Source organism: Lactuca serriola, chromosome 7 (genome assembly GCF_051521515.1).
Source record: "Lactuca serriola cultivar US96UC23 chromosome 7, Lser_US96UC23_V15, whole genome shotgun sequence".
Classification (NCBI taxonomy): Eukaryota; Viridiplantae; Streptophyta; class Magnoliopsida; order Asterales; family Asteraceae; genus Lactuca; species Lactuca serriola.
This window is the reverse complement of record NC_136414.1, coordinates 199,947,217-199,960,470: the sequence shown is the minus strand read 5'-3', so window position 1 is coordinate 199,960,470 and position 13,254 is coordinate 199,947,217. Positions and strand designations below refer to the sequence as shown.

Genomic DNA, 13,254 nt, shown 5'->3' with positions numbered 1-13,254 from the left:
TTTTCTTGTTCATGTTCGTTTAACAAATTACAATGTTCATGTTTGTTCGTTTATGTTCGTGAACATGCTAAACGAATATAAACAAACAAACAAAGATAAACAAACATATATGAACATAAATAAACATATAATATAGTAATGTAATTAAACACAATTAAACATATATGAAGATAAAAGAACAACATAAATGAACTTAATTGAACGAATATAAACAAACGTAAACGAACAACATAAATGAACGTTCACAAACATAATTGAACGAACGAGACCATTGTTTATGTTCGTTCGTTTAACTAAATGAATGAAAATTTGTGTTCATGTTCGTTTATTTATTAAATAAACGAATATAAACGAGCTTCCTGCCGAACGGTTCACGAAACATTCATTGAACGTTCAGTTCGTTTACAGTCCTAGACACAAGTGTGGAAAATGTAATTTACAAAGTAGAGAATGAAAAATCATATATATATATATATATATATATATATATATATATATATATATATATATATATTACGGGGACAATGGATAAACATGAAAGTTTAGAAAATGAAGTGTGAAAAGTGACATTTTATAAATTTCAAAGTAGAGAAGGTCAAAATGATATTTTAAACAGTATAAAAATTATATATATATATATATATATATATATATATATATATATATATATATATATATATATAATAAAAAGATTGCAAGCGACGGATTATACAAAGTTGATGGATTGAATTTTAAGTTTAAGGAAAGTGGATTATATATTTGCCCTTTTAGCTACATTTTAGCTACATTAACTTTGAGAGAAGTAGTGTAAGTTATATTCTTTTGAATTTTTTTTATAAAGGTTTAAATAATTTTTTGAGCAGAAAAATTTAGATGTTATTGCAAGGCTAACAACTACCAAATATCAGCTTCTAGCTTTTAGCTACACTTTAGTTTTTGTCAAAAACATTTAATTTTATATATATTTAATAATTTTATTCAAGATATCACAAACAAAAAACAAAATAGAAGAATTTCAAAGTAAACAAAAAAGGAAAACATATAAAAACAGACCAGGTCATAATCAATGAATACGCAATGCTTTCGTAAGAAGCGTCTGGATAGTCAAAGTTGACAAATATTAGAGTCTTGGTTTTTGTGGTTTTGATCCATTCAAATTATGCTCCATTTTTCCAAGTCTTGCTTATTTGGTCAGCAATTGTGTCTCCTTTTGGCCACATATGTATATGTATAGTGTATATACAGAATACCGCTATGCATATTGTATACCATATATAGATGTCACATTAGATGTGATACCTTTGACAAATTAACTTACGCTTTGGTTTAGGTTATATATTATCCGAAGTGAATCGAATGTTACTTTTAAGAAATTACCTAACTTATAATGATGTCGAACACCGTCCAAATTGTATCCATATAATCATAAACTCCTGAATCATTAGATTGTTAATTATAATCACGTTTAATAAATAATTATTTTATAAGCATTAAAAAGGAAAAACATGAATGTATCAATTAGATGGAGTATTGACCCGTATTAAAAAGTTCGTACTGTCACTAGCGTCAAATCTACCAATTTTGTCAGGTTTGTGTTTTGAACTGCCATGATTTTATTAAAACATTAGCAAAAAGTTAGTTAGCTAAAGATAATGACTTAAAAGGTAATATATTTTTTGATTTGTACATATTTGGTCATTGAGTTTTTTTTTTCGTCCACATTTACCCCTTAAACTTGTTGAACTGTACACATTCAGTCCTTTATGACTGGTTACTCCAGGTTAGCCGGGGAAAAATGATTTAATAGGGTAATATATTTTTCATTTTGTACATATTTAGTCCTTAATATTTTTGTACACATTTAGTCCTTAATATTTTTTTGTTTCAAAATAAGTCATTTTTGTTTTTGTACACATTCAGTACTTATGAATGTTTTATTTAGGTTTTTCTCACGACATCTTACATGGGACAATCATTGATGAAGTGTGTGAGATTGTTGATGTTTATGTGTAATGTCTCATTTTCACAACAAAAAATTTTCATTTTTAAATAAGGCAAAACTCCTTAATTATAAATTCATTATTAAGAAAAAACGTTTATTCCAAAATACATTTATCGAAAATCAGAGTAATATAAGAAAATGTGTAATCCTCAATAATGTTGATGAGTGTGTATAGTCATGCATTCGTCTTCTCACGACCAACGATAGAACCTAAAAATATAAACAACTGGGTAAGCACAAAGTTTAGTGAGTTTCCCCCAAAAATACCCAACACAACAAACGTATTATTATGCATAACGGACCCACACTCATTAGATTGATATACCTTGGCCCAACCAGTCATCGGACTGGAATGCCAACATGCAACAAGTCCAATCAGTAATCGGACTGTAATACTCAGGGTTTGTTGGTATGACGCCTTAATCCAACCGCTCTTCTCGAGTCTTCGTGCCTACAACTTATAGACGGCCCGCACCATGTATCTTGGCCTACAACATATAGCAGGACCACCTGAAACTATCCCACCACCATATGTCTATCCCACATAAGATGTCGTGAGAAAAACCTAAAGAAATCATTCATAAGTACTGGATGAATAAAAAAACAAAAATGACTTATTTTGCAATAAAAAAAATATTAAGGACTAAATGTGTACAAAAATATTAAGGACTAAATGTGTACAAAATGATAAATATATTACCCCGTTAAGTCATTTTTACCGGCTAACCTGGAGTAGCTGGTCATAAGGACTAAATGTGTATAGTTTAACAAATTGAAGGGGTAAATGTGGACGAAAAAAACTCAGTGACTAATTGTGTACAAATCGAAAAATATATTACCCTTTTAAGTCATTATCCCTTAGCTAAATGGACATTATAAGATAAAAATTGGTAAAGATTTTTTTTTTAACCAATCGACACAGTTTAAATTATATTTAGTATTTATATGAGCTATCCAAGAAAAAAAACTAGGACATCAAATTGTAAAAAATATCCTTTCCTTGGCTTTACTGTTTCCATGAGCATTTTATTCTGAAAACACAACAACATTCAAATTGTATTAAGGATGAACATTTGACCCAATAATATTGGGTTGGACCGGAACTAAACCGAACCGGAACCGACGTATTCGGTTTGGTTCCTGATTCTCCATTTCCCACTAAATTTGTTCCCGGTTCTCTGTCTGGTTCAGTCCAGGTCTGGATCGATGCTCGTCCCTAGTTACGAAAGGCTTTTTCAGACCAAGGCAGTTTGCAATCGTACTGAAAGACAATCAATTATCTACCATTTATCGATCAAAATCTGAATATTAATTATTGAGCAGCTAAGAACCATACGATTCGCTATCTCAACACCACCACCACATTATGATTAATGAACATAAAGTGGTCTCCACATCAATATCGATATCTATCAAATTCTCCCGTACCAGTATCTAGTCCATCTGTATTCTTCAAGAAATCACATTGAACTTAACAAGGACTAGATTGTTCCCTCTAGTATGTCCTGAAAAAAATGCATAATCAATTATCATCAAGAAACTTCCTAGTCGAAGAAATTAAGAAAACATCATATGCGTCTAACTTCAAGAAAACACATTGAACTTAACAAAGACTAGCTTGTTCCCTCCAGTATGTCCCGAAAAACGCACAATCATTTATCATCAAGAAACTTTCTAGTCGAAGAAATTAAGAAACATCATCTGCGTCTAACTCCAACACCCAACAATCATGTTGATCTGAAAACACGTAAGACTAAAAAAAAGGCTACATACATTTCCTTTCTAATTGCTCTATGCACACACATTCGACTGTTTGGGACCGACCGACGTAGTTGAGTTAGTGATCAAAAGACCCTATTCCCTATGCATTGCTTCGATCACCAGAACCATAGAGCATCGTCACCTCAAAAAAAATGCTATATCCATTTTAACAAGATAGTTATGTTGAACAAAAATAGGCTTCATATACCTAGACCACCATTCAAGATCTTTCTTTCCCCATGTCAATACCCCTAAAAATATGTTCATTGGGTCATGTGTTATATTCATCATTAACCACTATAGTGGTGAATGACACATCATTACCACTAACTACCACTAAACCTATGAGATACCCACCACTACTATTCCACTCCACATCATTTTAATTTTTTTTTTAATTCAAAAATACAACTTAAAAAAAACATATAATTTTTTTAACTAGTTTTTCATTGAATAATAAAGAAACATTACATTAATATTAAAAACTTCATTACTTAAATAACCTAGAATTAAAAAAAAAACTAAAAAAAGCGAATATTCGTTCATGTTAAGTTGGTATAAATGCTCCGCGACATCTTCTCGAAGATTGAAACTCGTTTCGCTGTTATGAATTTCAATAACCCGTGCTAAAAATTGAGTCGTTCCAGGTACAAACTCTTCAATCGGGATGACAACGTCGTCCAAATCATACGTGCAAATCGCTCGACCTTCATCTTCAATAATCATATTATGCATTATAATACATGCTTCGACCATTCGTTTAATTATGTTTTATCCCAAAGTTGTGTAGCGTATTTCACTACATGTTATGTCTGCTTGAGGACTTCAAATGCCCTCTCGATATCCATTCTCACTGATTCCTGCCTTTTTGTGAACAACTTTGCATTTTCACTTTGAAGAACCGAGTATGCCTTCATAAATGTAGAATAATCAGGATATATCCCATCACAAAGGTAGTAACTGTATTTGCACGAATGCCCGTTCACCATGAACGACATACCAAGTGCTTTGTCGGTCCAAATATCGTCGAAAAGAGGAGACTGACCAAGAACATTAATGTCGTTGTTAGACCCCTCAACTCCAAAAAAAAGCCATATCCACAAATCTTGAGATGCAACAGCTTCTAGGATTATACTTGGTTCACCTATTATTATAATTATTATAAATTTCGATAACCATATAAATTTGGACAACATTTTAAAATTTGAACAATAATATAAATCCGGACGACATTATAAAATTCGAACAACTATATAAAATGGAACAAAAGTAAAGTTTTCTTTCAATCCGCTTAACGCACCACACAAATGTAATATCAAATCAATTAATATATCCATGATAAATAAGGACAAACATTGTTTTTGTTCCGTTTATAGTCGTTGGAATTTTATTATATCTTCCAAATTTATAACGTCGTCCGAAATGTTGCCTGAATTTTATACGGTTATCGAAATTTATAATAATAATAATAATAATAATAATAATAATAATAATAAATAAATAAATAAATTATAAACAACAAAAAAACAAAATAATGAAAAAACAACAAAAGACAAAAAATTCAGGATGAAATTGAAAAAGAAGGGGGTACTTATAGCATTAACCATAAGAAAACTATTTGTTTTATTTATTTGAATGGAATGAACCATTTTAAAGTAATAAATTATTTATTTATTTATTTAATTTTCGTTTATGTGGAAGTTTATTTTATTATTATTATTATTATTATTATTATTATTATTATTATTATTTGCATACCATCATAAACTTATTGAAAAAGTATAATATAAGTTAACATGTTTTTTTTTCCTTCTAAATATAACTAAAAGAGTATCCACTATAATATTGTATGGTTTTTAATAAGTTTCTATTATATTTATTTTTCTGTTACTTTTGTATACAAAAAAATTACTAATAATCACATATGTGGATTTAGTATTACATTAGAGTGGGAGTTAGCTGCTAAAAAACAAGTCTTCTCAACTTATTAAAATGATTTTTTTTCTTAAATAGAAACTAGAAGGTCCCCTAAACATCTCTCACCCTTATTTCTCTTGTTTGACAAATAACTCAAAAGGACAAATTTCTTTCTTTCTCTTTCATTTTCTTCCGCCTCCAAAAATTGCTCCAAGAAAGAAACAAAAATATAATTTGATATTTCAGAGTCATCAAGTTACACATCATACGATTCAAGAAAGAAGAACGACCCTTAATTTTCGGGATAATTGCAAAAATGGAAGTCTCTCCAGGAAAGATCCCCACGATGACTTTGATAATCCTAAAAGGTTTAATTCTTACAAATCAAACAAACCATATGCTTTCAAGAGTATTTATGACCAAGAACTAATCAAAATTCTTCGATGTTCATAGCCCTACCCACATGCTAAAATCCACCCCACAAAAAATATCATTATCAACAAATTGGAAAAAAGGTGAATTAGGAGTTTTGTATATGGAAAGCAAGACCCAAGCTTTTTAAACCAAGTCAAAAGCCAATGATGAAGAAAGAAAAGAACTAAAGACCAAAAAAGAACAGCCAAATTTGAAGGAGAAATAGTCAAAGTCACAAGTCAAGCAACATTTATACCTGCCACCCATAAAAACCAACCTCCCCAATCATTCAATTATATTCTAGATGATTTCACAAATATCCCAATTGCCCTTTTTAATATAGTTAAAACATTTTAGAAAATTAGGATTTACATGAATAATTTAGTTTAATACTAGACGAGAAGGTCCTAAAATAAATACCATCCAACAATATCCAATATTATTGTCAACCACCACATAACTAACAAACAATATTTAAAACTGTTGTCAAACGCCACATAGCTGAAGATATCCAAAATGATTGTCGTCGAATAACTAACTTACAATATCCAAAATTGTTGTCAACTACCACATAACTAACTGACAATATCCAAAATGATTTTTGCCAAATAACCAACTTACAACATCCAAAATTGTTGTTAACCACCAGATAACTAACTAACAATATCCAAAACTGTAGTCAACCGCCACATAGCTAACCGACAATATCCAAAACCGTTGTCAACTACCACATAACTAACTGACAATATCCAAAACGATTCTTGCCGAATAACCAACTTACAATATCCAAAATTGTTGTTAACCACCAGATAACTAACTAACAATATCCAAAATTATAGTCAACCGCCACATAGCTAACCGACAATATCCAAAACCATTGTCAACTATCACATAACTAATTGACAATATCCAAAACGATTCTTGCCAAATAACCGACTTACAATGTCCAAAATTGTTGTCAACTGCCACATAACTAACAATATCCAAAACTATAGCCAACATCCACATAATTATGACAATATCCAAACCATTGTCAACCACCACATACCTTTCCATTATATATATATATATATATATATATATATATATATATATATATATATATATATATATATATATATATATATATATATATATATATATATATATATATATATATATACCCACAAAATTCTATAAGTAATTTCGGCTCTCTTGTAAAACCTACCAACATACAAGCCTTACAAGGATTTAGTGATTTGACTTCAACTAATCCAATTCGAGATCCAAGTTTTGATTATCACCACACGTTGTGTGTGCATGAAATATACGAAACATATCATACAAACCTTATTACATGATCACATCATACATTCTAAGACTTAAATCTCCAAAAGTAGAATTAAACTTTATAAGATTAACATTACATGTACAAAGTCATATTATGATAATTATCATTTTATGTATCGGGGTGTACTTCTTGTCCCACTTGAAGCCATGAAGACATCTCTTCCCCAACCTCATTGTCACACTCATACCTCAGTAAAATTCCAAAGAGTATTTTCCCCTATTTCAACCATAAAAAATTCCAATTTTTTTTTAAAACAAAAATGAAATATAAAAGTTAGATTTCTAAGGACAAAAGAGTAAAATTATCAACCTTTTCTCTCCTGTATGATGCTAAAGTAGCTAAAGGCTCATTTGATCTCTTTACCTCACCACCTTCATAATTCAAATTAATCATCTGGCAACGATTACACCCACCCAATGACTACAAAAAGTTCGCATACCATAATTATCAGCAACAAAATTTAAAAAAAAAATGCCACATTTAACAATCATATGTAATTTGCCCTTTTTATAACTAACCATGAAGTGATTATTTCCAATCTTGAGACCAGTCCACGTGTCTTCAACACAGGGCCCACCACCAGATATAACTAGATTAGGTCGGAATATCATTGGATCAACAATCCTGTTAGATTCTAGTCTAGAATTGAGGTCAGATACACTCTCTTCAGATACCATTAAAATCTGGGCTTCATTCACGAAGTTTAACCTAGTATTCACATCTCTACATGTGCCCATGTTTTTGTTTTTGTTTTTGTTTTTGTTTTTGTTTCTGTTAAAGTGGTTACAGCTTCTAGAACTTGATCTTAACAGATAACAAGGTCGCCCAACCGCTTTACTAAACCATTCGTCAATCTTGTTATCATATCCCAAAACTTCATATCTGTGTAATAAAAATGGAAAAAAAAAAAAAAAAAAAAAGAGTGAATTACATTTTTGGTCCATGAGAATAGTTGTTTTATGCAAATTTGGTCCTTATTTGAGGTTTTTGTAACACTATTGGTCTATTTTCCAAGTAAAATGACAAATTTTGGTCCAAATAGTTTATTTTTGCAATTTTGTTCCCAAATATAACGTCATAGCATGGGACAGGGACCAAAAGCATCACAAAAAACTCGAATAAGGACCGAAAGTGCAAGAGAAATCTTTTTTGGACCAAAGTTGCAAAAATCGGCTATTATCAGGGACCAAAAATGCAATTTACTCGAGAGTAGAATAGGGCCCAAAAACATTACACAAATCTCAAATAAGGACCGAAATTTTAAGAGAAATCTTTTAGGACCAAAATTGCAAAAATTGGCTATACTCTGGGACCAAAAATGTAATTTACTCGAGAAAAAAGAACAGTTTTGACTTTTTGAATCAATTAAAAGACTGTAATAATACCCACTTGAAAATACCTTTGGGCATGTATCTTAATTTCTTCTACTACAGAAAAAGTATCAGATTTGAGTTCAATAGATAGTTTCTCTTTGCATCTAGAAGATTCCACATGAAGCATTCCCATTTTTAGGTCAATCTTTGTGTTTATATAGTACATTTCAGGTACCTACAACACCAAACAAAAATAATATAAATACATCTAATCACAAAGAATAGCAACAACTTACATTTTTTTTTACCCATAATAGCAACATATTTATGAGTAAAAAATATATAGTTTTTTGGTAAATAATTGCTCACCTTCTTCTGTGTAAGAACTTCACCATTCATGCTTTTGAGAAGCCACTCTCGATCATATAACAATCCTGGATAGAAAATGCAGATCGAACAAGGTAAAGTCAAAAAATGACGAAATTACCCTTGCTTATGAAAAGATTTAACAGAAAAAAACATGCAGCTTACAACTCTCTACCAGTACTGCTGAGAGGCCAAGTGTCCACTTTGAACCCTGAACATGACTTTATTGGATACACCACAATTGATGTAAGATGATGTGAACTTTCTGTGGATCTTAATGGATTAAGATTTATACCATTGGTAGGCAACAATACAAAAGATCTCACAACAAAGTCAATGAATTTCTGTAAAAAAAAAGTTAAAAGAAAATTAAAAATGTTTTGAGATTTATATATGTTGTATAAAATACAACATACCCATGCGTCTTCAAAAGTTGACATATATCCAAAAGATACTCTAACAGCTCCAGTTGGTTTCCCATTTAATATATCATAATCATCCCAGCATACATGTCCAGCCTAACAAAATATATATATAATAAAAATTTTAATGGTATTTTATTAGATTATATATATATATATTTTATATATAAAAAGACTCACACTCACCTCAATGTTGGATATCAGATCTGAATGAGATAAACCAAGATACTTGGCACATGCACCAGGATTACAAAAGCATCCTGTCTACACAATATAGAAAAAAATAAAATATATATAAAACTTACACATCATAAATTTTATAAAATTTATAAATGTTACCCTTAGTTGAATTCCAGACAAAAAAGCCAATTTTTCCACTTCACGATGGCCAACCCAAGAACCATCAGACCGTTTCAAGTTAAAAGAAATTACAGGACCAACTCCACTATACACTGCCTGTTAAATCAAAGCAAATGTTTACTTTTATAATTAAAAAAAAAATTACTTTTTTGCCCATAACAGCAATGTGCTTTCATAGTGTGAGTGTCCCACTAACCTTTAGAGAATGAAGTCCATATATCTTGCAAACCTCCACACCATTTGCATGCCTTAATGCCAAAAGCATATTTTTTGTATATCTTGCAAGTGATGAGGTATGCCTAAAGAATAGATAAATAAACTTTTGTTTGAAAGTATAGAAATTTGTGTTCCTATAAAAATATTATAGTACAGCATATACCTTGATATGGCTGATGTGGTGAGAGTATTTAGGATATTAAATCCATGGCGAATGGATGCAATATTCAAGAATGATAATGTTCCATCTTCAAATGACTCTTCAATACCTTCTCTTCTTTTCACAAAGTCAATGTCAGCAATCGATGCAGCCACTGTCCCTGTAATATTTCAATTTTAGTTTTATACGAAATTCAGAGGAAATTAATTTTTTTTTGTTTGAAAAATCAAACCTCCACTAAAGTAGGTCTTCTTTAGTAATTTTGCAGCTTCTGTAAAAATAAGAAACAAACTTGAGTAAGTAAGGGAATGATTGTTAAATATCTAATTATTTTCAAATTTCAACTTACCATTTCCAACTATCAAAGCACCAAGTCCAGTTGGATAGCCAAAAAGCTATATCCAAAAAAGTAAATTCAATGAATATATATATATATATATATATATATATATATATATATATATATATATATATATATATATATATATATATGGGATTATGGGTCTCCTTATTTTATTTTACTAACTGGAAGTTGAAAAGGCATACCTTGTAAAATGAGATCACAACAAAATCTGCCTTATGCTTTGATAAATCCGGAGGTTCTGTAGAACAACCTTTTGCAGCATCAAGTAAAACCATCCATGATCCCCTGGTATATGTAAACAAATCATCAACATTAAATATAATGTTTATTTAATATTTTAATTACATATTCCAGAAAGTAAATCTCACACCTGGAATGTTGAGAACCTCCCAATATTCGCTCTGAATCTTCCTTAATCATGTCTATCAAATCAAGATTAAACCTCACTCCTGAGAAATTACACTCTGTAGGAAAAGCAAATAAATTGTATGTATGTCCTGCATATAAAAAGAAAGTATTTACTATTAATCTTATCATACAAAATGAATTTATAAACATCAACTGTTAGGTTTTGACTAAAAAAGGCTACCAGTAGGATCTTTGTTTGAAACCCTAGCTTCACTTCTCTTTGGTATAGGATACTGTGAGACTTTGATGGAAGATTTAGTGCTTCCAAATGTATCAGATTGTGCAGTTTCCTCAAAGTCTATTGCTAATGCTGCAGCTCCTTTATTGAGAGCATACTCTCTGATCCCAAGGACACTGTTGTGGTTCTCAATTGTATACATGAAAGTGCTTTCATTGCTCCAAGGAAAAGCCTCACCAACAAGTTTAAGAGCTGCTGTTGCTCCAGAAGTGAAAATACATTTGTACTCTTTTGGTGATGCATTACAGATTTTGAGAACCTATAAGTAATCATATAAATATTTATGCAACAGAAATTGATAAGTATGTGTGTGTACAACAAGTTACCTGATGACGAGCATCTTCTACAATGTCTGATGAGGTCAAGCTAGAGCTGCTTTGAGTATCTAATGATCATAGATTAAGGTATCAAACATAAGCTGCTCAAAAGGCGTGATAATTAGAGAATCCAGCTAATTTTTCATATGTAAAGGAAGAGAACAATGACTAGAAATGATATAAACGAATGAAACTAGAAAATTGCAGAAAAAGGATACGAGGATTTCCGTATACAGTGGTAGTAAGATCTCTAAATATTGCCTCCATCTGTAATTCAGAATATAAAGTTGCACCAGCGTGATCCAAGTAGACATTTCCTACAAAGAAATTCCACAAGCAATCAAAAAAAAAAGTAGCATAACAAATATCAATCCACGTTCTATAAGAACAGTCGAAGATGGATGGATTATCATTTATCAAGAGGGCTTACCATCGAGTCTTTTAAATTCAGTAGCTCGGAGATCATCGATGTGCTTGGGAGCATTCGGATAACCGTAAGATTCACCGAATTCCTTCAAGAACTGTTTCCTTGCAGCGTCCATGCTCGTATTTGGTGGAATCATATTCATGTTCGGACTGCGCACACCAGGTATTCGATCTTTTGCTTCAAGAAGAACTTCGAATCGTGTATCAAATGAAAAGACATCTTTTCTTTTTTGGCATCTGCTTAGTGTTTTTTTCGTTTGAATGACTGTAATTCAGATGGTGCACGTTTGAAGTGGCGAGTGGCGACCAACCTACAAATGGGCTTATGGGGTTTTAAATTATGGACTGACGATATTTATATGGCCCAATATATTGTAGCACAGTTTTTGGATTTATTTGAGCTTAGGTTATTTTAGGATTTATTAGGTTATGATATTAATCGATCAGTTTTTGGAAGAATTTGAATCCAAATTTTCTTGTAAACAGTAAAATCAAAATTAGGTTTCAACTGATTTCAAAGGTGAAATTGGGATTTATTAGGTTTGTTCGGATCAAAGGTTATGTATTAATCGATCAATCTTTGGAAGAATCTGAACTGATTTTTCTTATAAACAAGAAAATCGAAAATTTCAACTGGCTTTAAAGGTGAAATTGGGATCCAAGTTGTTCATCAAACTGATGCATAACGCGATATAGAACTTTCACGGTGCAGTTTGTAATTTTGTCAAACCGTAATATGTTGTGTGCTTTATGGTTTTTTCAATACAAAATGGGATTTCAAAATGCAGTGCACCACATACTAAAGAAAAATATACATTTATCATTCATTTTTCACTACATTGTAATTAGACACAAACAAATAGAGGCAAATGGATATTTTTGGAGAAATTCACCATCTGAGAGTATTTTTATCGTGTTTGACTTCTTGCAGCTATGATTAAAGTGATTCAAAATGATTTGAAAATAAGACACAATTATTTACAACTATCATATTTTGTATTTTCGTAAATTCAACTGTTATATTTGTCATAAAAATTATGGAAAGTTGGATGTGGTGTATTGATGGACGAAATTCAAATCTAATGAGGATGTTTTCATCATTGCATATTGTTAGCTTCAATTATCTATCTAAATAAGTTAGGGTTTTAATATTTATAATGTTTGTTTCATAAACCACAAATTACAATGCACCCCACCACACTGCATAACTTGGTTTATAATATTCACGGTAAAGTTTTAG

The 13,254-nt window shown here is 30.9% G+C and overlaps 1 protein-coding gene across 1 annotated transcript; it reads right to left on the bottom strand.

Annotated features, from left to right (window-relative positions):
• Positions 1-7,314: 7,314 nt before the first annotated feature.
• ABA3 (molybdenum cofactor sulfurase (LOS5) (ABA3)) lies at positions 7,315-12,284 on the bottom strand. Its single transcript, XM_079009863.1, has 19 exons — positions 12,019-12,284; positions 11,807-11,905; positions 11,598-11,656; positions 11,215-11,530; positions 10,996-11,122; positions 10,808-10,910; positions 10,611-10,656; positions 10,494-10,532; positions 10,265-10,421; positions 10,082-10,184; positions 9,865-9,981; positions 9,712-9,789; positions 9,520-9,621; positions 9,279-9,447; positions 9,107-9,171; positions 8,824-8,972; positions 7,943-8,306; positions 7,734-7,844; positions 7,315-7,640 (listed from the first exon to the last, which is right to left on the bottom strand). Exons 1-19 carry the CDS (start codon positions 12,155-12,157, stop codon positions 7,533-7,535), a joined length of 2,451 nt encoding a protein of 816 aa, XP_078865989.1. The 5' UTR covers positions 12,158-12,284; the 3' UTR covers positions 7,315-7,532.
• Between the last annotated feature and the right edge of the window lie 970 nt (positions 12,285-13,254).

Coding starts and splice junctions, on each gene's coding strand:
- ABA3 (XM_079009863.1), bottom strand. CDS start 12,157: ATGAATATGATTCCACCAAATACGAGCATGGACGCTGCAAGGAAACAG. Junction 9,790..9,864: donor TGTCTGGAATTCAACTAAGG/GTAACATTTATA, acceptor TATATTGTGTAG/ACAGGATGCTTTTGTAATCC. Junction 7,845..7,942: donor TTGGAAATAATCACTTCATG/GTTAGTTATAAA, acceptor AACTTTTTGTAG/TCATTGGGTGGGTGTAATCG.